Source organism: Protopterus annectens, chromosome 4.part0 (assembly GCF_019279795.1).
Source record: "Protopterus annectens isolate FY-2018-M chromosome 4.part0, PAN1.0, whole genome shotgun sequence".
In the NCBI taxonomy this organism is placed as follows: Eukaryota; Metazoa; Chordata; order Ceratodontiformes; family Protopteridae; genus Protopterus; species Protopterus annectens.
Window position 1 is genome coordinate 1057258156 of NC_056733.1, and position 22141 is coordinate 1057280296.

Sequence of the window (22141 nt, forward strand, 5' to 3'; positions counted from 1 at the left end):
TGTCTTGTTCTTTTAATTATTAAATATATTTAGACCTATTTTATGGCTATTTGTGAGACATATTTAAGCTCTTAGAGTACTTGCATATGTATCTGGTGACACTACAGGCCACTCCTAAATAGCATTGCAAATCTTGGTCAACACTACCATTTGGATAATAGTAACACTACGCAGTAGGATTGGACACCCTTTGTAAGGGCCTTATAAGTAAGCTGATAAGTAGGGGTTGTTGGCAATAACTACCTTATAGTCTGGACAGAAGGAGGCATAGCTAGCAAACGTGTGCCAGCTTCCACACGAGTGTCTGTTTGTATATAAATCAAATCTCAAAGTGTGTGTGTGTGTGTGTGTGTGTATCAGCTACTTTGGCAGGGACACAAAGCACTGGTTGAACAGTGGGTGCTGGAGGTCTTAGCTTGGCCACTCGACAGAGATCTCAATCTTATAGCTATGCCAGTGAGGATTCTTAGTGGGCATCTGGAGAGAGAGAGGGAGCAACCAGCTCCAGAGTGACTGTGATCTCTGTGTGCTCTTAAGAGAAATTGCACTTTACTGTGTGTGTACTTGTCATACTCCCATTGTGTACATACCTCACTGTTGCCAGTGGTGAGGATTGAGGCTCCTTAATCACAGAGCCAGTGCAAGGGTGTCACATACAAACATCCCCTTCCATGGAAAGGAAAGAGCATATATCCACCCCCCCCCAATGTTCCAGGGTTTGGGACCCTGGAACAGTATTTGTGAAGTTGTCGGTTCATCAGGGAGGCAAACAGATCCACCTATGAGTACCCCATCAATGGGCCAGGTCCAGGAATGCACCCCTGTTTAACATCCATTCGTGGGACTAAGTCATGGACCTGCTTAATGAATCTGCCATCACATTTTGAGCTGATGGAATGTAACCAGCCTGCAGAGAAACCGGAGTTGAGCAATCTCCCAGGCATACAGAGCCAGTCTGCTAAGGGTGTAGGACTTTGTCCCTCTCTGCTTGTTGATGTAACAGAGGACTGTGGTGTGGTCTGTGAACCATCTTAACACTCCTGGTTGGATTTTGCCTTTGAATATTGTTAGTGCAAAAATCAGAGCCCTCATGTCCTTGATGTTGATGTGCTCCTTTGACTGAAGCAGAGTCCAAACATCTCTCACCCTCCATTTCTCTAGAGTTGTACCCCAGCCCGTGTCTGACTCATCTGTGTACAGATCCTGGTTGTGGAAGGAAGGTTTGAGGGGAAGGCCTGATTTTTTTTCTTTAACCTGTGATATCCCACCATTGCAACTCCCTTGTTAAACAGGGCAAGAGTGGAATTGCATACTTCAAAGGGTGAAGGTGTTGCTTCCAGACTGTCCTCAGAAACCACTGAAACGTCATGTGTAGCCTTGCCAAGGGTACCATGGGGGTGGTGGAAGCAATGTAGCCCAAGAGTCGAAGGAACTCTGGTAGTGAGGGAGTGGTGAGGAACAGTATTTTTTTCTGGAGGTAAGCAAGCCATGATTGAAACAGAGAATTCTACATCCTAGGAAGTCATGGTACTGGGAAGGAGTCAGTAGATTTCTGAAGATTTAAGGTGAACCCTAGGCTTCTCAGAAGGGACATTGTGTAGTAGAGGTGCTCCTGCATCTCCTGGGAGGATGAAGCCTGGATGAGATCATCCAGGCAAGGAAAGATTTGGATCTCCTGAATTCTGCAGGAGGTTATAACACGGGCCAAACATTTTGTGAATAATCTGGGAGCCGTGGATAGACCAAATGGCAAAGCACAGAGCTGAAAGTGAAAGAAATTAACAGAAAACCATAGGAATTTCCTGAAACAGGAATGAATAGGAATCAATGTATGCCTGAGGTAGAATGAGGGGTAGGAAAGTAGGAAGCGTTAGCATGCAAAAGAAAGGGACCTTTAGAAAGGTGCTCAGATGAGAAAAATCTAAGATAGGCCCTCCAGGGACCTTCCTTCCGGAGGTCCAAAAATATTCTTGAATAGAACCCTTTTCCCAATGATTTTGGAGGCACCTCTTGGATGGTACCCTGGGACAGCAAGCATTGCAAGACAGGAGGAAAGAGAGCCATTTGGACAGATGAGGTTGGGGGATACTTTTGAAGCGTGGCATGGATTCCCAAACCATGGAATAACTGTTTGATAACCGAAAGGACCCAAGAGTCCTGGGTTATCGGTTTCTAATCTGGAAAGGACAGGCAGAGAGAGAATGGAGTATTGGAGCTTAGGGCCTGGTAGTCACAGGTCACCAGGCTTTGCCTGAAAGGACCGTTTCTGAGGAGGAGTGGAAGGGGAAGATCTCGCAGGGGCCTGCTTTCTGGTATCGTTTTTCCCCCCCCGGGAGTGTGGTACTTAAGAGGCCTTTCTCACAAAGGAAGTCCTAAGCTGGATAATTCCTCTGGAAGCAGGGATCAGGAGAAACAAATGTGTTTAAGATCTTTTAACTCCTTCCCCTTTTCGTGGAGGGCTTTGAAAAGCTCTGTAGCTGCAGAGCGAGAGGGGGCCTTGCTGTCTATAGGGGTGTCCATAAGCTTGGCTTTAATGTCATTTGGGAGGGGCTTTAATGTCATCTGGGAGGGGCTGCAACCTAAGCTAATACCACCTCCTTAAGACAGATCCTGATGCCGCTGTCCTGGCTGAAGCCTCCACAACATCATAACTGCACTTTACGGAGTGCCTAATGACCTGGCTACAGGATTTTAGAATGCTAGATATTTTAGCCTCATTAGGGATTATCTGGAAGTTCTGATAATGAACACCAGAGAGTACGTTGCCATATGGGTTTGGCAATTCATGGCTCTAAAAGCCAGAATGGCTGATGTGCAAACTTTTTTACCTAATCTCTCCATAATTTTACTCTTTATCAGAGAGGAGTAAGGAAGTGGAGGGTAGCAACTTGGAAGTCTTATCCACAGCTACACAAATAGTAGAGGAATCAGCTGAGGGGGGCTTGAAGGGAAACTGTCTCCTTGGGTACTTTATAAAACCTATCAGGGCGCTCTTAAGGGCTGGAGGTTGGGAATCTGGAGATTTTCAGGCAGCAGCAAAAGTGTCCAAAAAATGCAGGAAGTATAGGGAGAGCAGCAGATGGATTTGGGGACTCCATTTGCAAGAGGTCATAATACCTCTTCTTTTGGGTATGAGAGACCTGACAACAGTCCCATTAAAAAAAAATCCTTCATTTACACAATAGTCTCCCCAAATGTAATGTCCTCCACAGGAAATCTGGGCCATTGGACGACTCCTCTAGGGAAGCATAACCCAGAGAAGTCAGTTGCGAAGAGTAAGCTAAAGATTCATCCCCAGATGAGTATTCTTCCTCTGAGGAAACTTCTTGTACAGAGGCCTGGACAGAAGATGGAAGACGTTGCAAAGCCATGAATGCATTAAAGAGGCCTTGAGTAAAGGCCTCCCAGTCAGGAGGTACGGAGGACAAAGTTGACTGGGGTGAAGAAATATGCTTTGCCTTCTGTTTCTTTTTGGGGGCCTCCAACATACAATGGAATGTTGGAGGTCTAGACGTTGGACGACAGAGTCCGAGGCAACATCTTCCTGCACTACTATCTGGGAAACCACACGTGGGCCTTCAGAGATGATGAGCTGTGGCTCCCCCAGCAGCTGAGTCACATGCCTGCAATTCTGTCTGGGATGTGCTAACAAGACTCCTTAATGGCTTGCCCCTGGGTACCCGAAAGAAACTTGGTTGTTTCTGATGTGGCCCTCCAGGCCTTCATCTGTCCCGGGAGAAACACTCTTAAAAGAGGGAGCAGCCAAGGGTTCAGGCCAAGAATTTTTGGCCTTTTTGATTTGCGGGCTCTTCTGAAGGGGCCTACATCAAGTCCATATCCCGTGCAAGGGGTTTAAGACACTGATTTTCCAAATACAGCCTAATGGAAGCAAGATGGCTCCTAAAAGTCTTAGGGATGAAGGCCTTACAGATATCACAGGATGCATGGTCGTGTTCTGGGCCTAAGCAAAATAAACAGAGCTCATGAGCGATTTTATGTGGAATCTGCCTTCCACACTGACACTTGCCCCTTTCCTAGCTGACAAAGTCACAAAAAATAAACAGTAGTGAGTAAGATAAAAAAAAAAAACCTATGGGGCACTTACCTGAAGCACAAACACCATTTTCCAAAGCCAGCGACAACCGGAGCTGGCAGTCAAACAGGCGGCAGAAAAGTTCTGGGGTAGGTGCGTGCTGATGTCTGCTTTATACCAGACATCCATTTATGGCAGTCATAAGCTGCGTGATGCAGCTCATCGCATGCATCTTTGCAGTAGGAGTTTAACTTTGGTATAACGGACGAGTCAAGACTCCCTCGTGTTATGGATACTGCAGCATATAAATAGGACATCATGCAGACTTCATGGGTTAAAGATGAAATAAATTCCAGTTCAGCTGCCACAGCTGACAGGCAGTCAAGTTACCACATTTTCAGAAACCGTACATTATTCTCAGAACAGTTTAGACTGGAAAGGAAATTTCAATTTTTATGGCCAGTACAAAAAAAATGTAAGTTTCAGGCTAGTACTAGATTTAAAACTGGTATAACTATTTATCATTCTGGAAGTAAATGCTCAGTATGGTATACCAGAAATGACAAACTCACAGAATAAACGTTTTTACAGTTACAGATCTGCCAAGTTCATTTTTTGTGCTACTGTTTTGTTTAGCAGACATTAAGACCTTTGAATTATGGTAAAGTGTTGTAATGTATAAATATCTTGATGCAGACAAAGCATTGAGAGATTAAATGCAGTTTTGCTATTTTTACAGAATGTATAATTTAAAAACTCAGTGCACCATTTTTAAGAGCGACAGTACAGTCAAAAGTACAGATCCCATGCAAGCCAAGACTGCACTTCAGACACAGTTTGGACAGATAAAGTCATTGTAGTGCAGTCCACAGAGGTTTAATACAGATACTCAAGAGTGAGTGCATAAGTCAGGCCAGATATCCAGCATTCCAGAATAGTAATTATTCAGGAAAAAAGGAATAATTATGAGAGTACAGAAGCTATGGACATTATAATTCAGTCTATTTCAGTTTATCAGCACGATTATTGGAAACAGTAACTTATTAGGATATTACCGACATCTGCCTCCACCATACATAACAGACTTAACCGAGCTACTACAGTGTATGCAGACTTAATCAGAAAAGTACAGGATGGCACCTGTTGAGCACAGTTCTGAGTAATTAAAAGGTATTCATTCCAGTTTCTTTCAGTTATGCCCAGTCCATTCCAGTATTCTACAGTCCTATCAATTCGTACACTGTATAAAAAAAATGACATTCAGTATGAAGCAGCATGTCGTGTGGCACACTTTCAAGGGCATTCATTCTGATTAACAGCTCTCATGGAAGCTAGTCACCAGCCACAGTGCCTGCTATTTACTTACCATACTAACAAACCCATACATATCACACTCATCAGGTCCTGGCCAGACCCAGATCTACCAGCACTGAAGCCCACTAATCAAACTCAACTTTCTAGGCAGAGTCAGAATGTAATAGCCATAATTATTAAAAAAAAAGGACATGCATGGAAACATTCACTAGCGTGATAAAACTGACAATCAAGCTTTTTGAAAGCCAAATGGACAATCACTGAAAATCCATTTTGGAATCCTGCACAGTTTTGCCAGCTGTAATACTGTTGATGGCAAGCTATAATTCTTAGTTCTCTAAACAGCACCAAGCTTGAGGAAAAAGTACTACAGTAGAAGTTAAAACTGCATACCTATCACTTGGGCAAACGCAGCATGAGGGCAAAGCAAATCTTTACTTTACAGCAAGTAAGCAGATCACAGCACAAAGAACACACACTACAGCTCCAAAATATATTCGGATAGATGACAAAATGAAGGGATAGGGCAGTTTATACATCTGAGAGGAGATCCATTTTCTCAAAATTTTCTCCACTCATTCTTGTATTGTATTCTTGTATTCATGATGGACTCAAAGCAGAAGGTCTTTGCCATTCTACCCACAACACTTCCCTAATAATTGCCCTTGTAACTTGGCAGAATGGCCTTACAAACTTTTACACTAAAATACAAAACTTTGCTTAGACCAAGCCCATAAGCCTGAAAACACAAATGTTTAGCTATCTTGCCCATCTTTTACCACCAGAAGCAGAAATGGATTGAACAGATGTTTCTGACCCTTTGTTCATACTCAAAATAATGTTGAAAGGCTGAAAATGGTGACAGTGTAGACTAGCAGGACAGGGAGATCAACAAGCTAACTTACAATGGCATAAAACAGAGACAAGCCAAGCTTCACATTAAGCATTTCTGCATCAGAATTCCCATGTCATGAGAGATGGATAAAGCCCAAACTATGGCTCGGGTGACCCAAGTTTAATTAGTGGCTCGGGCACCTGAAGTGCTTCAAGAAAAGATGGGCAATGCCTATCCTGGAGGGTGGAGGGCATTCACACGCAACGATGCTCCAGAAGTTAGATCTCTGGCAGAAGCAGAGAACATGCAAAGGCAGTGCTCTGTCCTAAAATGGGAATAGGCAAGGAAGGGCGACATTGCCCAAGGTTGCTACATAGATGGGAAAAAACACCACACATCCCCATTGCACATCTGACCATTACACCTTACATTACAGCCAAAAACAAAAGTACAGTTTTGTACCTACCATAAATGTAGATGTTCGAAGATCCACATTGCTGCAGTCCTTACATATGGGTAGTCCGCTGTCCTCGGTCGGCCCGAATACCAAAGTATTAGGCTGACGTCGGTCAAGGCGCTTAAAACTGACATCAGGACGTCAGGGTACAAAAGCGCATGACCGACGTCATTTCCTCAGTCTTTTCTTGCCCCAGATGTCAGAAGGCCCTAACAAGACAGGCCAAAGCCAAAACCAGCAAAACCCAACCAACCACCTGTACTAACCATATTTACAATATGTACAACACAAACCACACCACCACCTTCAACAACAGAGGGAAGGAGGGGGACTGCAGCAATGTGGATCTTGAACATCTACATTTATGGTAGGTACAAAACTGTACTATGTTCTTCATCTCACATTGCTGCAGTCCTTACATATGGGTAGAATCCCAAAGCAGAGGTAAGGGAGGATGGCAAAACTATAAAGCATTAGGAGCTGCCAACATGCCTTGTAAAATTGCAGTTGCAAATCCAGCCCTAGATTTAGAGTAAAGTGGAAGGTGGTAATGCTTAGAGAAAGTATGCACTGAACTCCAAGTAGCTGCTTCCAAAATATCTTTAGTAGCCACCCCTTAAAAGCTGTAGAAGTGGCAGTAGCCCTAGTGGAATGAGGCCTAATCCCCGCTGGAATCTCCTTACCATGATGGGAATAACAGAAAGCAATACAAAAACCAATCCACTTAGAAATAGTTTGCTTTGAAACAGGTCTGCCCTGAGAACCCAAAGCAAAAGAAACAAACAACTGCTGAGACTGCCTGAACCCTTTAGTTCTGCTCAAATAATATCGCAACTGTCTGTGTATATCCAAAGTGTGCAAAATCTTTTCCCCTTTATTTTGGGGGTTTGCATAAAAAGTAGGCAAATGAATAGTTTGGTTTAAAGCCACACTAGAAACCACTTTAGGCATAAAAGAAGGGTTAGTAAGACACCCTATCCTTGTGGAAAATTAAGAAAGGCTCAACTGCCATAAGGGCCTGTAATTCAGAAACCCTTCTCACAGAGGTAATGGCCAACAAAAAAGCAGTCTTCCAAGATAAATATTTCAACTCTGCCGATGCTGCAGGCTCAAAGGTTGTAGAGTGAGTTTCTCCAACACAAAATTGAGATCCCAAGCAGGAGTAGGAGCTCTACGTGGGGTCTTATATTCTTTGCCCCTCTAAGGAATTGCTTAAACAAAGGCTGAGAAAATAATGGTGGGTCACAGTCATAGTGAGCAGAGATTGCTGCAGCATGAACCTTTATAGAGGAGAAGGACAAACCTTTGTCCAATAACTCAGTAAGGTATTGAAGCGCCACACTTAAATTAGGTTTAGAAACATCAAAGTCCTTTGCTGCACTCCAAAATAAAAACCTCCTCCATTTATCTACTTTCCTTGTACTAGGCCTTCTGGCCTCCAAAATAACATTCAAAACTTGCTGTGGAAGCTGAGACCCTCCAGGGTTTAAACCAGAATATGCCAGGCTGTCAGATGAAGAGAATGAAGTTTGACATTGAGTAAATGACCGTTCTCCTGAGACAGCAGGTGAGGAATCAAGGCAAAGGCCATGGAGGCTCCTGTACCAGACTTCTCAGTAATGGGTACCAGTGCTGTCGAGGCCAATCTGGAGCTATTAAAATCATGTTTGGCTTGTCCTGTCTGACCTTCAGCAGTACCTTTGGGAGGAGAGGCAGAGGTGGAAAGGCATACACGTGAAGATTGCTCCAATTGAATGAGAGAGCATCCACTTTCCAAGCTGAGGGATGAAACCTTTTGTGCAAAACTTTGGCAGCTGGTAATTTAGTGGAGAAGCGAACAGATCTATGTCTGGAGTTCCCCATAACACTGTCAACCTCTGGAATACATGAGGATCCAATTTCCACTCGTGGGGATCCATAATTTGTCTGCTCAACACATCTGCTAAGGAGTTCTGTGCTCCTGGCAGAAACCTTGCCTGAAGATTTAGCTGTAAACTGAGAGCAGTCTCCCACAAAATCATTGCTTGTCTGCATAGAGGATAAGAATGCGTTCCCCCTTGCTTGCTGATGTACCACATGACAGTTGTGCTGTCTGTTTGAATCAACACCTGCCCTGGAAGAAGTAAATCCTTGAAAGCTATCAAAGCAAATTGGACTGCTAACATCTCCTTCAACTTGATATGTAGATGTTGAAGTCTGGCAGGCCACGTGTCTTGTATCCATTTTCCATTTAGATGAGCTCCCCAAGCTTTGTCTGAGGCATCTGTCGTTAGAATCTGACTCGCCTCTGGCCGGGTCACAGACAGTCCCTTGTTTAGGTGACATTCCTGAGCCCACCACAAAAATTCCTTTTGAATGCAAGGTATTATTTGAATGACAGTGTCCAAATCTTGGCAGTGCTGTGTCCATACATTCTTGAGGTACCATTGTAGCTTCCTCATATGCAGTTTGGCATTGGGAAGTACCAGAATACAAGATGCCATGAACCCCAAGGCTTGAAGGACTGTCCTTGCAGTCAGCCTGGACTGATGAGACAACTGGTGGAAGTAAAGAGAAAGAATCTTTTGTTTGTCCGGGGTCAAAAAGGCCATCTGGGATGCTGTATTCAGTCTCACACCCAGAAAGCACATGTCCTGAGAGAGTACTAGACTGGACTTTATTTCGTTCACAGAATACCCCAGGCATCTTAACACTGCCATCACATACTGTAAATGATGAAGAAGTTCGTCCTTTTCTTGGGCCAGTATCAGGCAATCGTCCACATAAGGATAGATCTGTATTCCTCTTAGCCTGAAGAAAGCTACCACTGGAGCCAGAACCTTCGTGAACACTCTGGGCGCAGTAGATAAGCCAAAGGGCAATGCAGAAAACTGATAATGTGAAGTCCCAGCCCGGCAGATACTTCCTGCAACTGGGCCTGATAGGAACATGAAGGTAAGCCTCTTTGAGATCCAGAGTCACCATCCAGTGATCTTTGCCCAGCAGAGGTAAAAGCTGTTGTAACGTTAACATTTTGAACTTGGGAATGTCCAGATATGTGTTGAGGATGGATAAATCCAAAATTGGTCTCCACGAGTTTCCTTTCTTTGGTACTAGAAACAGGCGAGAATAAAATCCTAGGCCCACTTCTGGCAGAGGAACCGTTTGTATGGCTCCTATTTGAAGTAATAGAGAAATTTGTTTGCGAGCCTCTAGTCTTTGCTGAGGAGGAACGTCCGGCATGCCTTTGAAAGGAGGCAAGGTATGGAAATAAAACTTGTAACCCTGGTGTATGATATCCAATACCCATTTGTCTTGGGTAATCAACATCCAATTTTCCTAGAAGAGTGCCAACCTTCCTCCCAAAGGTGCTGCCAGGCAAGAAGGATCTGGCAGCTGAAAAAGTAGGTCATTGGGCCTGTTTACGAAAGGACTGGCCCCTGCCCTCACCGAAGATTGTGCAGGTGAACTCCCTGTTCTAGGCCTGAAAGAACTCTGAGCTCTGCCCCTACCACGTCTAGATCTACCCCTAGACTGGGAATCATAAGAAGGATACGTCCACCCCTTAGCCGGCCAATTCCTACTAAACGAGGCTGAACTTACAAAAAATCTTTAACAGTCTGCAAAGACTTAGCCTTGTCTTCCATTTTCTTCAAGACTGATTCCACAGGTGAACCAAACACATCAGACTGCAAAGGAGCATCCAAAATCCTTGTCTTAACATGGTCAGATAAATTCTGATCCTTTAACCAGGCGTGCCTGGAACTGAGCCAGTGGCAGCCACCCTAGACGAGGCCTGCACAGCATCAAAACCACACTGTAATGAATGCTTACCCACTTGTTCAGAGACATGCACCAAATCTTGCAACTCTTTACACTCAATGCCTTCCGCCAGAGCATCCACCTTAGACTTCAATTGAGAAAGAAGAAAGTTTTGATATTTCAACATATGAAACTGGCAATTCAAAGCCCTCATAGCTAAGGTAGAAGATGTATAGACCTTCTTTCCCCATCTCTCCTAAGTTCTGGCTTTATCCAGAGGAACCGGATTTTTACAACAGAGGCCATGACACCCTTAGGTCCCGGACTAATAGTTTCTGGGTCCCTAGACTCTTATAAAGATATTTATGAGCCTCAGGCACCCTGTAATACCTATCCGGTTTAACAGGAGCAGGAGGCAGAGAATCAGGATTAAGTGAAGCCTCTGCAAACACATCTTCCACAACATCCAGAACAGGGGTATAGCCAAGGGCCTATGCTGGGGTAACAGCAAAACTCCTAAGCCTTTTCCTAGAATCAGAGAAGTCCTGACCTTCCCACTTAAAATGTTCCCTCATAGAATGAAGTGTCTCTGAAAAGAAAAATCCTCTGGAGGAGAAGCAGAAGGAGTGGAATCATCTGCATCAGAATCAGAATAAGGAGAATACTCCTGCAAGTCTTCAGCTGAAGACTCTGAAATATCCAGCCTGCTCCAAACTTCCCAACTCTGGCTCCACCCTAGGCCTCTTATCAGGAGGCATAGAACCTCTAATCAGAGTAATTAAATCTTCTGCCATTTTAAGCATGTGCTTCTTAGGCACAGACCCTGCTGAACTAGGAGTGACACCAACAGAAGCTGAAACTGACCTGCCTCTGGGAGAAGCCTTGGAAACAGAAGGAGAAGGCCTAACCACCCTAGGAAGGGAGGGAGTACAGTAACTTGGGAAGCCCCTTCAGCCTGACCTGCCTCCTGAGAGACCACCTCCTGCAAAATCAAAGTCTCCCCCTGAGACTCCAGAGAAGTCTCCGTCGGAACCACAGGGTTCCACTGAAGCCTCTAAAGAACCGGCGTCCGGAACGGACGACTCATCTTGCCTGGGTTTAACTGCTTTGTCTTTGCACGAGAACATATTATAATTGCACCGCTTCCCAAAGACCAGCCTAGCACAATCCAACCTTCGCTTAATAGTGCGTTTATTGAACCTAGCACAAAAGCGACACCCAACAACGTCAGGCCCCAAACAAGGAATACACAAAGAATGATAATCCCTATGCGGTATCTGTTTCCCACAAGAAATACAGTTATTCACTTTTTCTGACATCCGTAAAACACTGAGGCAAGAAAAACAAAATAATCCCAACGGGTACTTAGCCAACTTGGATTCGGTCTGAAACTCCGAACTCGAAAAATTTCAGAACGCCGAACGGCACTTGCAACGCTGCTTCTGCATCGGACCATGCGGCAAAAAAGACTGAGGAAATGAAGTCGGTCATGCGCTTTTGTACCCTGACGTCCTGATGTCAGTTTTAAGCACCTTGACCGACGTCAGCCTAATACTTTGGTATTCGGGCCGACCGAGGACAGCGGACTACCCATATGTAAGGACTGCAGCAATGTGAGATGAAGAACATCTCCTGCAACAGTATGACACTCCACCAGGAAGCCTGGATATCCTTACCGGCCCCCAAGCATGGGTCTAGGTCCAAAGATAAGAACAGCCCGGTAGATGAGGAAAGGCAAAGGCAGCAGGCGATGGTCAGCTGTATGGTGCAGTGCAGAGCAAACAAAGTATTCTTCAAAATCAGCAGTGCAGTAAAACATGATTGTTAAACATGTTCTCCTCTAACTGCTAGAAAATTATTGGATAAAATTGATTCAGCTGCAGTGGGACTTCAATTACATTATGGTCTATTGACTGAAAATGTCAAACAGAAGGTACAGGCCTACTTAAAAGGATACACTGGCAACAGCTTAACAGTTCTACTTAAAAAAAAAAAAAAAAAAAAAAAAAAAAAAAAAAAAACATGCAGTTTATGAAATAGGCCTGCACTGAATCTCAAAGGGTGAATTTCAGAAATTACATGGTACAAGGAGGTTACCCAACCACCGATATTAACCTGCATGCATTTACACAAATTATATCCACCCCTACCAGGATAGGTAAACCCAACCAAAAAGAAAGCATACTGGACTGGGTACTCAAATAGTCACCCCAACTGTACACCTCTGGTACCCTTCCTTGATGGCCTAAGCGATTACCTTCTCACATATGTAATTAAGCACAAAGCCATTAATTCCCAACAACCCTTACTCAGAAAGGTTAGAAACAATAAAAACTTTTACCCTGCCAAATTCCAACAAGAACTAAACTCATGTAATTGGTCTATTCTAAAACACCTCCCCTTAGAGGAAGCAGTAGCATACTTCAACAAATTCCTTGAGATCCTTGATTTGCATGCACCTGTTCGTTCAAAGAGAACCAAGGCAAAAACTGCGCCATGGCTTTCTAAAGAGTCTAAACTCAAAATCACCCTTAGAAACAAAGCATGGGCTTTATGGAGTTCTTCTAAAGACCCCCAAGATCACATTAAATACAGGCAATCCAGGAACAAAAGCAAAAAAATCAATTTTACAAGACAAAAAACAATACTACTGTAATTTAGACATTAAATCAAATTAACCTTCAGAAGTTTTGGGCAGGTTTAAATAATCTTCTACATCCTGGACAAACCTCAACCCCAATCCCTGCTGCTACTATTGATAAAACCCTTGAAGATGTTTGACAGTTTTAACAGATTCTTTACTGAGACAATTCAAGCCCTAGCTAGCCAACTACCTCCTAGCTCCCCTGGTCCTGAAAGTAGCACCCCTAGAAACCTACTCGCATTCAGCTTCCAACCAGTCGCCACTTCACTTATCCGTACAGTGATCAAAAAATTAAAACCCACTACACTTTCTGCTGATCAACTCCCTGCAGAGTACCTACAAAAATCAGTTGATGCTATTGCTTACCCAGTCTCAATACTAATCAATCCAACCATAGTAGAAGCTAAAATTCCCACCATCTGGAAAATATCCTATGTAATCCCACTTTACAAAGGAGGCAGCTCTACTGAATTCTCCAATTATAGGCCAATATCTATACTCTCTCCACCTGCAAAGATTATGGAAAAATGTATTCATAGACAACTCATGCACCACCTAATCCAGAATCACCTTATGGCAGACACTCAGCATGGCTCCCGTCCTCATCACAGCACTACTTCAGCCCTTCTAGCCTTTACCAACACCATAAATCATAATCACAACAATAATTATATATCCTTAGCCCTCTTCTTGGAAATTTCCAATGCATTCGATATGGTTGATCACCAACTTTTAATCCACACCTGCAAACATTCTGTCTAGATACTAGAGCCCTTCAATGGTATCAATCCTACCGGAATGGTTGACAGCAAGCTGTCCTCTGGCAGAACAAACTCTCTAACCTTTTACCCAACACCCTTGGAGTACCACAAGGCTCTATACTAGGGCCCTTGCTGTTCTCAATCTTCATTAACTACCTTTATACTGTCATCCCAAAAGTCAGCTGTATCCAATATGCTGATGACTCTACTCGGATTTGCTCTGCCACATCTCCAATACAGTTATGGTCAGCTACCCAGGCCACCTTTAATACAATAGAAAACTGGCTTCCTGAACATCGTCTAATCCTAAATCCCAAAAAAACTAAAATGCTGTTATTTTCACCAACACATAGGTCTACCGCTTTCACCTTTACCATGAATTCAAATGATGGCACAATAATCTCCCCTGACCCCTCTACAAAACTATTAGGTGTCATCATAGACAATCTAAAATTCGACCTACATGTTAGCCAAACTATCAAAACCATCAATAAAAAACTAGGGTCACTTTACAGAATAAAAGCCTTCCTAACCCCTCCAGCTAAAATTGCCATAGCTCGCTCTCACCTTCTTTCAACCCTTCTGTATGCATCCCCTCTACTCTCCAATTTAAACAAGACCGTCTTTAAACTCTCAATTTGCTACAATCACATTGCCAGGTTTGCCACTGGGCTGCCTTTTAGGACACATCATTGCATCAATCTAAATCAGCCTGGGTGGCTTGAACTACCCAGCCTAATCCAGTATAACCAACTGATTATGGCCTATAAAACCCTCTATAATCCGGACAATACTCCTGCACTTAAAAATATTATCACCCCCTATAACAGTTCTAGACCGCTTCGATCCTCTAACAAACTACTAATTCAGACTAGCAAAATTAATAACACAGCCGGTGACTCTCTCTTTGCAAACTCTGTAAGTAGATCTTGGAACTCTCTTCCAGCTGATATTTCCTTACTTTCCACCTTAGGTCAATTTAAAACTAGACTCAGACAACATTTGTCACTTAACTGGCTATGTCAATGTATCAAGCCTGGCTAACTCTCTCTAGAATGTGTAAAAATCTGTTAACCAGTTTACTGTGTAATTTAATTTAATCCTGACTTGCGCTCAGGATTAACTCTAACCTGTGGAACTAATTTAACTTGCTTACTTATGTAATCTCTGTAAATAGTCTGTTTGTAATATGTAATGCTGGTATTATGTAATGCTGTATCTGCTTACCCTTGGATCTTTTCGCCCCGGGCCTCCGCTGAAAATGGACATGCATCCAGTAGGACTATCCCGGTCAACAAATGTAAAATAAAAATAAATAAAAATAAAAATAGAGCTGCCTGAGACACAGCAGTGATTGCAGGTCATCAGTTAAGGAGATCTGTATCTAGTCATATGATGTACAAATGACCGACTCTAGGTTGCTTAAAAAGGGACTGCACATTAGAAGGAATGCAGGAGCATCTCATTGGCCCTATTCAAGAGAAATCTTGAGTCATCGATGGGTAACAAAGTTCACTCCAGGGATCATTCTAGTTACTCTATTGGATAGAGGCACTGTGAATTAACATCGGGTGGCACGGTGCCTGTGCAATGTTTTTGGGCTAGGCTTGTAAAGGCTCCAGGGCTATTAGCCTAGTACACACCTATGAACACTAAAGCAAAGCCACCTCCAGTATTCCCACAAGCTTTACAGAAGGTAACTTACACATTCAGCTCATCCTGTAGCTGGCTCAGTTCAAGAGCACCCAATCGATTTTGCTCCTCAAGTTGTTTGATCAGTGTCTCAGTCTGCATCTCTTCATTTTGTAACTGGTCCATTTCAGTCAGTGCTCCCTCTAGTTCTTCTTCCAACATCAGCCTCTCAGTCAGTGCTTCCTCCTGAAACTGGATCATTTGTCGATAAAGGGAATCTGACACCTCCTACAGAGCACATACATAAGATTTTAACATGATGTTCCCAAAGAATGCCAAAAACAGGTCTTATCAAGTACTGAAAGACCCCACAGTAATTTTAAGACTGCATGCAAAAAATCAGACAAGCCTACATTACCTCAAAAGATATCAGTTAAGAACTTACCTTACAAAAATTAATGAATAGATGCACAGTTATCAGCTACTAAGATCCCATCAAAACATTTACATCTAATAAAAAAGGCTAACCACCAAGGCAAGCAATGCTCACCCATAAACAATTTTCTTGTTACACTGTTAGAAGCCGAAGACATTGTCTGGTGCTCTCAGTTTATTTATCCTTTACTGACTTGGTAAGCCCTAGTATGTTGGTAGCCTCTTTTGTGGGAATACCTGAGCTGGTATTTATACTGCTTGGGGAAATTTGGCTAAGGCGTCAGGGAACTTCCCCTACTCTTTTTGATTAATGCTATGGGATATTTCACATCCACTTCAGCTACCACCAATTCAGGTAGATGGGCCCTTGGTTTAACATCTCATCCGAAGGTTGAAGGAGGAAAACATTTTTACTTGCAGTAAGTGTTTCTCCTATCAAAGATTAAGCTGTGTGTGATTAAAAATTTATTAAAAAAAAAGGACACTTCCCATCACCTGCAAAAAGTGAACAAGAGTTTGTAGAGAAAGGGAAGCAAGCTCTCATTCCCTATGTGGACAAGAGGGACACCCCAAACCTGTAAATATACCAGCTCCACCATCACATCATTACATAACCATGTGAAAGTAGTGTCCACTGACACACAGTAGTCTCATAAATAGTGATCCTGCCCAGCATAACTAAGCAGCCTTTGATCTACACCAGTCATGCTCAGGTAGTTGCAATCTGGTCAGCTGGTCTTGAACTGTTGAGAAAACCACCACAGGTTTCTTTTACAAAAGATTCTGCTGCAAATAAGCTACTACAGGTGCAACAAACCTCAGCCACTACACTCCTCACAAAAATACAACTGTAAAGGACCTTATTGCAACAGATATGACAGGATCATTGCTGCAGTACTAGTAACTCTCACTTATGCCCAATGCCTAGCCTAAATGGCAGATCTTACTCCTCTGAATAGGCAGACACCTGTTCCCAAGGGGACATCTGCACATCTCCTAGATGAAACATGCTTCAGCTTCACCATCTTTGATTTTCTTATACAAGATATCAGATTAACACTGCCCTGTTCTTGGGCATGGCCTTGAAAAAAAAAAAACACAGCCACACATACCCCCAAGAGAAAGCTCAGGGAAACAGGACAGTAGAGAAAAAAAAGTTATGTACCTACCATAACGTTCCATGTTAGTTGTCTTCATCTCGCCTTCCTTATTGCTGGTTGGGATCGGAGCCGATACTCTGCTCCGAATCGGCCATCTTCAATAGCTCGAGAGCTATTTACTGGCTCGAAGCTACCCCTTATCCCATAATGCCTAGCGATAGCTACCCAGATCTCGTTTGAAACAGCTAACTCCAGACATAACAAAAGAATAAACCAGTCAAAAATTGAGTTGACTATACCTGCCATATTCTCTAAGTCAATAGAGGAGACAAGAGAACACACAGCCAGTGAAACAGAAAAAAACTCCTCTCGGTCCACTAGGACAGGGGGACGTAGGGTGGGACGCAAGGAGGAAGGCAAGATGAAGACAACTAATATGGAACGTTATGGTAGGTACACAACTTCTTTATGTTAAGTTGTCTATCTCGCCTTCGTTCTTGCTGGTTGGGACAGCGTCCCTAGCACCTAAAATCCTGGGTGGCTCAGTGGAACAGACTCTTGAGAACAGTGGAACCAAAGTCAGCTCTGCTCCTGGAGACCATATCCAACTTGTAACGAGAAATAAAGGTATGAGGGTTTGCCATGTGGCAGCTGCACAGATGGAATCCATGGACAACCTAGACTGGAAGGCTACAGAGGTGGCCAATGCCGTAGTAGAATGACCTTTCGGTTTTAATAGGCAAGTCTTTGTTCCTTAACTGATGAAAGAAATAGTGTGACACAACCATCTTGACAAGGTTACCTTGGAAACTGGGAGACCTTGTTTGCCTAAGGCATAAGAAAGGAATAGTTGATCTGACTTACTTCCTTCTTTAGTTCTGTGAAGGTAAAAACGCAACGGTCTATGAACGTCCAATTGGTGCAGTTTGTACTCTGCCTTGTTGGTATGATTAGGAAAAAACACAGGAAGATCTATAGATTGGTTCAAATTATTTTCTGAGCAAACTTTAGGGAGAAACGAAGGATTAGTCCCTCAGAGCAACCGTGTCCTTATGAAAAACCAAGCATGGAGGACGAACACACAGCGTCTGAAGTTCGGAGATGCGTCTGGCTGAAGTAATAGCTACCAGAAAGAGTGTCTTCCAAGATAGAAACTTGATAGAGCAGGACGCTGCTGGTTCAAAGGGGTCAGAATTAAGGAGGTTAGGACTAAATTAAGGTCCCAAGGAGGAGGGGGATCTCTCACTGGAGGCCTAAGAAGAGTCATCCCTCAAAAAAGCTGTACAGAGCTTATGAGACAATGTTAAAGTTCGAAAAACCAACATGAAAGTTAAAAATGGCCGCCATTTGTACCCTGATCATAGCAGAAGCAGACCCAGAGTAAAACAGTTGTGCTAGGAATTCCAGGATTTCATGGACTGGGGCTGAAAAGGGATCCAAATTCCTAGCCTTTGCCCAACAAAAAAAACGTTTCCATTTGCTAGCATAAGTTTTCCTTGTTGTGGACTTGTGGGAGGAGACGATAATGTCACGGACTGCTGGGGAAATGCTGGGAAGCCTGGCTAAGGTTGGAAGTAGAGCAACCAAGCTGTGAACTGGAGAGTTTTGAGGGATTGATGCAACCCGCCTGATTGATGAACCAGGAGGTCTGGAATTGGGTCCAGACTCCAGGGTTGATCGAGAAGGTAACTGTGTAGGAACGGGAACAATATCTGTCAAGGCCAGTAGGGAGCAATGAGGATCATTTTGCAACCCAACGATATTGCTTTCTGTATAAGTTTGGGTATCAGGGGGAAAGAAGGAAAGGCATAGAGTCGTCCCTGGGGACGATCGTGGACTACAGCATCTCTGGGTATGTGACCTGGAAGCAGAAGGGAGAAGTAGTTGCTGCATTTGCTGCTGAAGGGGGTGGCAAAGAGATCGCAGCAAGGCTGTCCCCATTTGCGGAAGATAAGATTCGCAACTTCCTGATTCAGAGACCACTCGTGAGGCATGAGGATAGCTCTGCTGAGCCTGTCTGCTATGACGTTGGATCTCCCGGGGATGTGCGTCGCAATCAGAAAACGTTGAGAGGAAATTGTCAACTGCCACCTCGACACAGGGGGTAGGGATCTGGTTCCGCCCTGCTTGTTGATGTACCACACCACTGACATATTGTCCGTTTGAATAGCAATGGTCCCAGAAGGAAGAGTCTTGAAGGGCTTGCAGCGCCAGCAGCACAGCTCTCAATTCCAGGACATTTATGTGCAGATGGTACTCGTGAAATTGCCAAGTGACTTGGACGGTCCTGCCCAGATAATGCCTCCCCCCATCAGGGAGGCGTCTATCACTGTGGCTACCGGAGGGGATTGTATGAAAGGTCTGCCCTGCGTAACTAGTAAGGAGACCATCCACCAAGAAAGATATCTTTTGCATGCATCCGTGATAATGTAATTCATGGGTAGCTCTTGGAAAGACCACTGCGTAAACAGAAGCCACTGACGAATTCTCATATGAAAGCGCGCCAGTGGGATTAAGAGAATGGCTGCTGCCGTGGAACCCAGAGTTTGAAGGATGTACCTGACTTGGATCCTTTTGCTTTGCATCAGAACCTGTACCTGCTGATGGATTGCAGACACCCTTTCTAGTGGTAGCCTTGCAAACATATCCCTTGTGTCTAAGTCTGCTCCTATGTAGGTGATAGATTGACAGGGCAACAAGGCAGATTTTTCAAAATTTATTGTAATGCCGAGCTGGGAGCAGATTGTGATTGTGTAGTCCCGTGCTTGTATGAGTTGATGCCTGGTGGTAGCAGTAAGGAGCCAGTCATCTAGATACGGAAACATTTGGCATCCTTGACGCCTCAGGTGAGCCGTGACCACTGCCATACATTTGGGTGAACACCCTGGGGCTGTGGTGAGACCACAGGGCAGAGCTCTGAACTGATAGTGACTGGCCCCCCAGCCAGAAGTGAAGGTATCTCCTGGAGCACCTGTCCATCTTTATATGGTAGTACGCATCCTGAAGATCTATCGAGCACATCCAATTGTCCTGACCCAGAAAGGGTAGAATGGACTGTAGCGTGACCATCCAAAACTTTGTTCTTTGTACAGACCTGTTCATTCTGCTGAGATCCAGAATCGGACTCCAGTCCCCTGTCTTTTTTGGTACTAAAAAGAACCTTGAGTAAGTTCCGGATCTGTGCTGGTCTGCCAGGACTTCCTGGATGGCTCGTTTTTCTAGCAGTTTTGAAACTTCTATAACTACTTGCTCCTTCAGATTGGGTGGAACATCTGGAAGGGTCTTCCTCGACTGTAAAGGGGGGTTGATGGAAGGGAATTTTGTAACCTCCGGATATAACAGACTGTACCCATCTGTCTTGTGTTACTCTTTGCCAAGCTTTTTGGTACAGCGAAAGTCTTCCACCGACTGCCTCCAGAGTTGAGCAGCCAAGCAACAATTCAGGGATGCTGGAAGGGCTTATCAGAGAAGGATTCTCTGTTGCCCTGGTTCTGTGGACCCCCTCTGCCACGAGGGTGGTGTCTATTATTCTTTCCCCCTCTGCCTCTGGAAGAAAAATCACTACGTGTGTCAAGCGAGGCTCCCTGAGATTTACGGAACCACATCTTCCCACACTTCTGACCCTTGGGGTAAGGTCTAGAGGGAGTGGAAAAACAGACTCCCACGGCAGAGAGAGTCTTGCCTTCTTGCTCACACCTAGTCAAATTCTCTTTCACCTGTGGTCCAAAAAGAAAGGAACCATCAAAGGGAGTGTTGGTGAAGGACGCTCGAAAGGGCTACGCAAAGTTACACAGCTGCAACCACGCATGCCTCCTAAGGGCAACCCCGGTACCTGTAGCTCTAATCGCCCCATCGGCTGCATAACACATGAACCTCATGGAGGAATTAACAGAATTAAGCGTTCCTAGCTTGGAAGCTACCTTGGCTTGTGTTCCCTCAGCTGTTGGATCTTGGAGGGTATCTCCGTGCTCTTTAACGAGATCCCTTTGAAGTCGGGTAAAATGACAGGTAGTTCAGTGACCTCAGAGGTGGCCGCTGAAGCGAACATTCGCTTCCCGTATCTGTCCATTGTCCTAGACTCCTTGTTAGGGGGATGGACAGACGAAGAAGTCTCCACTAACTCTTTTTGGTGGCTGCTGCTACCACCATAGCATCAACAGGGACACCTATCGAAAGGAACTGCTTATCCTGGGGTGCTGTAATGAATTTACTAGGTCTCCTCGGAGCTGGTTCTACTGTATCCGGAGCTGACCAAGTCTTTCGAGCCACCACTGTCATAAATGGATCAAAAGGTGGAGACACCCAGGAGGTGGAAGGTCAGGAACCGAAGGCATCCAGAAATACAGACTCATCCTCAGAAGGGGCTAGGGGATTCCATTTCCCCCTCTGCTTAAGCATTTCTAGGATGTCCAAGAAGGAAACATCTTCAGAGGGGGATCTCGAGAGACCGTTCCGAATCATCTAAGTCTGCATCAGAAGTGACAGACTCGGGGGAGTCAATGTGCTTCCTCTTACACATTTTCTTCCGACGGGGCTCTTCTGAGTAATCAGGAGAGGCCTCAGAAGAGGAGGAAACACCCAATGGGGTGTCCTGGAGCATCTGTTCCCTATGCTTAGGGTCTGGAGGAGGAGCAAAGGTTGGCACAGGCACCACAGGGGACGGAGCCGGTGGAGCTGATAGTGGAGCTGACTCAGGGGACAGCACACTTCGCATGACATTGAATGCGTCCCTGCCACGATGCAGCGATAGCTCCGGTTCCGAAGAAATAGGAATCTTTCTCTACACCGAGAGAGAGGATCAGTGACTATGCTCGCTCTGAAGTAAAGGAGACCGAGGAGCTGAATACACAGACTCTAGTGAAGGGGACCTCAGCCTCTTGTGGCTCCGAAGCCTCAGATGGAGCAGACGGGGAGACCGTCTTGTAGGTGCCAGCCGGAACCGACATAGAAGGTAAATACTGAACCGAAGACTGCTCCGAACTTGGAGTGGCTGGCTTAGTGGATTTAGGGGATTTCACTGGCTGTGAGCCCTTGGCCGGTGAATCTTGGGGGTTTAAAAGACCCCTAAGAAACATCTTATTCTTATGCTCCTGCAGGCCTCTAGGACTAAAGGCATGGCAAATAGAACAAGAGTCCTGCAGGTGCACAGCGCCTAAACAATAGACCCAAGAAGTGTGCCCATCTGTCAG

The 22141-nt window shown here is 44.5% G+C and overlaps 1 protein-coding gene across 1 annotated transcript in view; it reads right to left on the reverse strand.

Annotated features, from left to right (window-relative positions):
• The window catches only part of HMMR (hyaluronan mediated motility receptor), a gene marked incomplete in the record, with an annotated part of 1493987 nt that overhangs the window by 601582 nt on the left and 870264 nt on the right, over nt 1–22141 (reverse strand). The window contains 1 exon segment of the mRNA XM_044068985.1: nt 15491–15705. Coding sequence (XP_043924920.1) covers nt 15491–15705 — 215 coding nt within the window.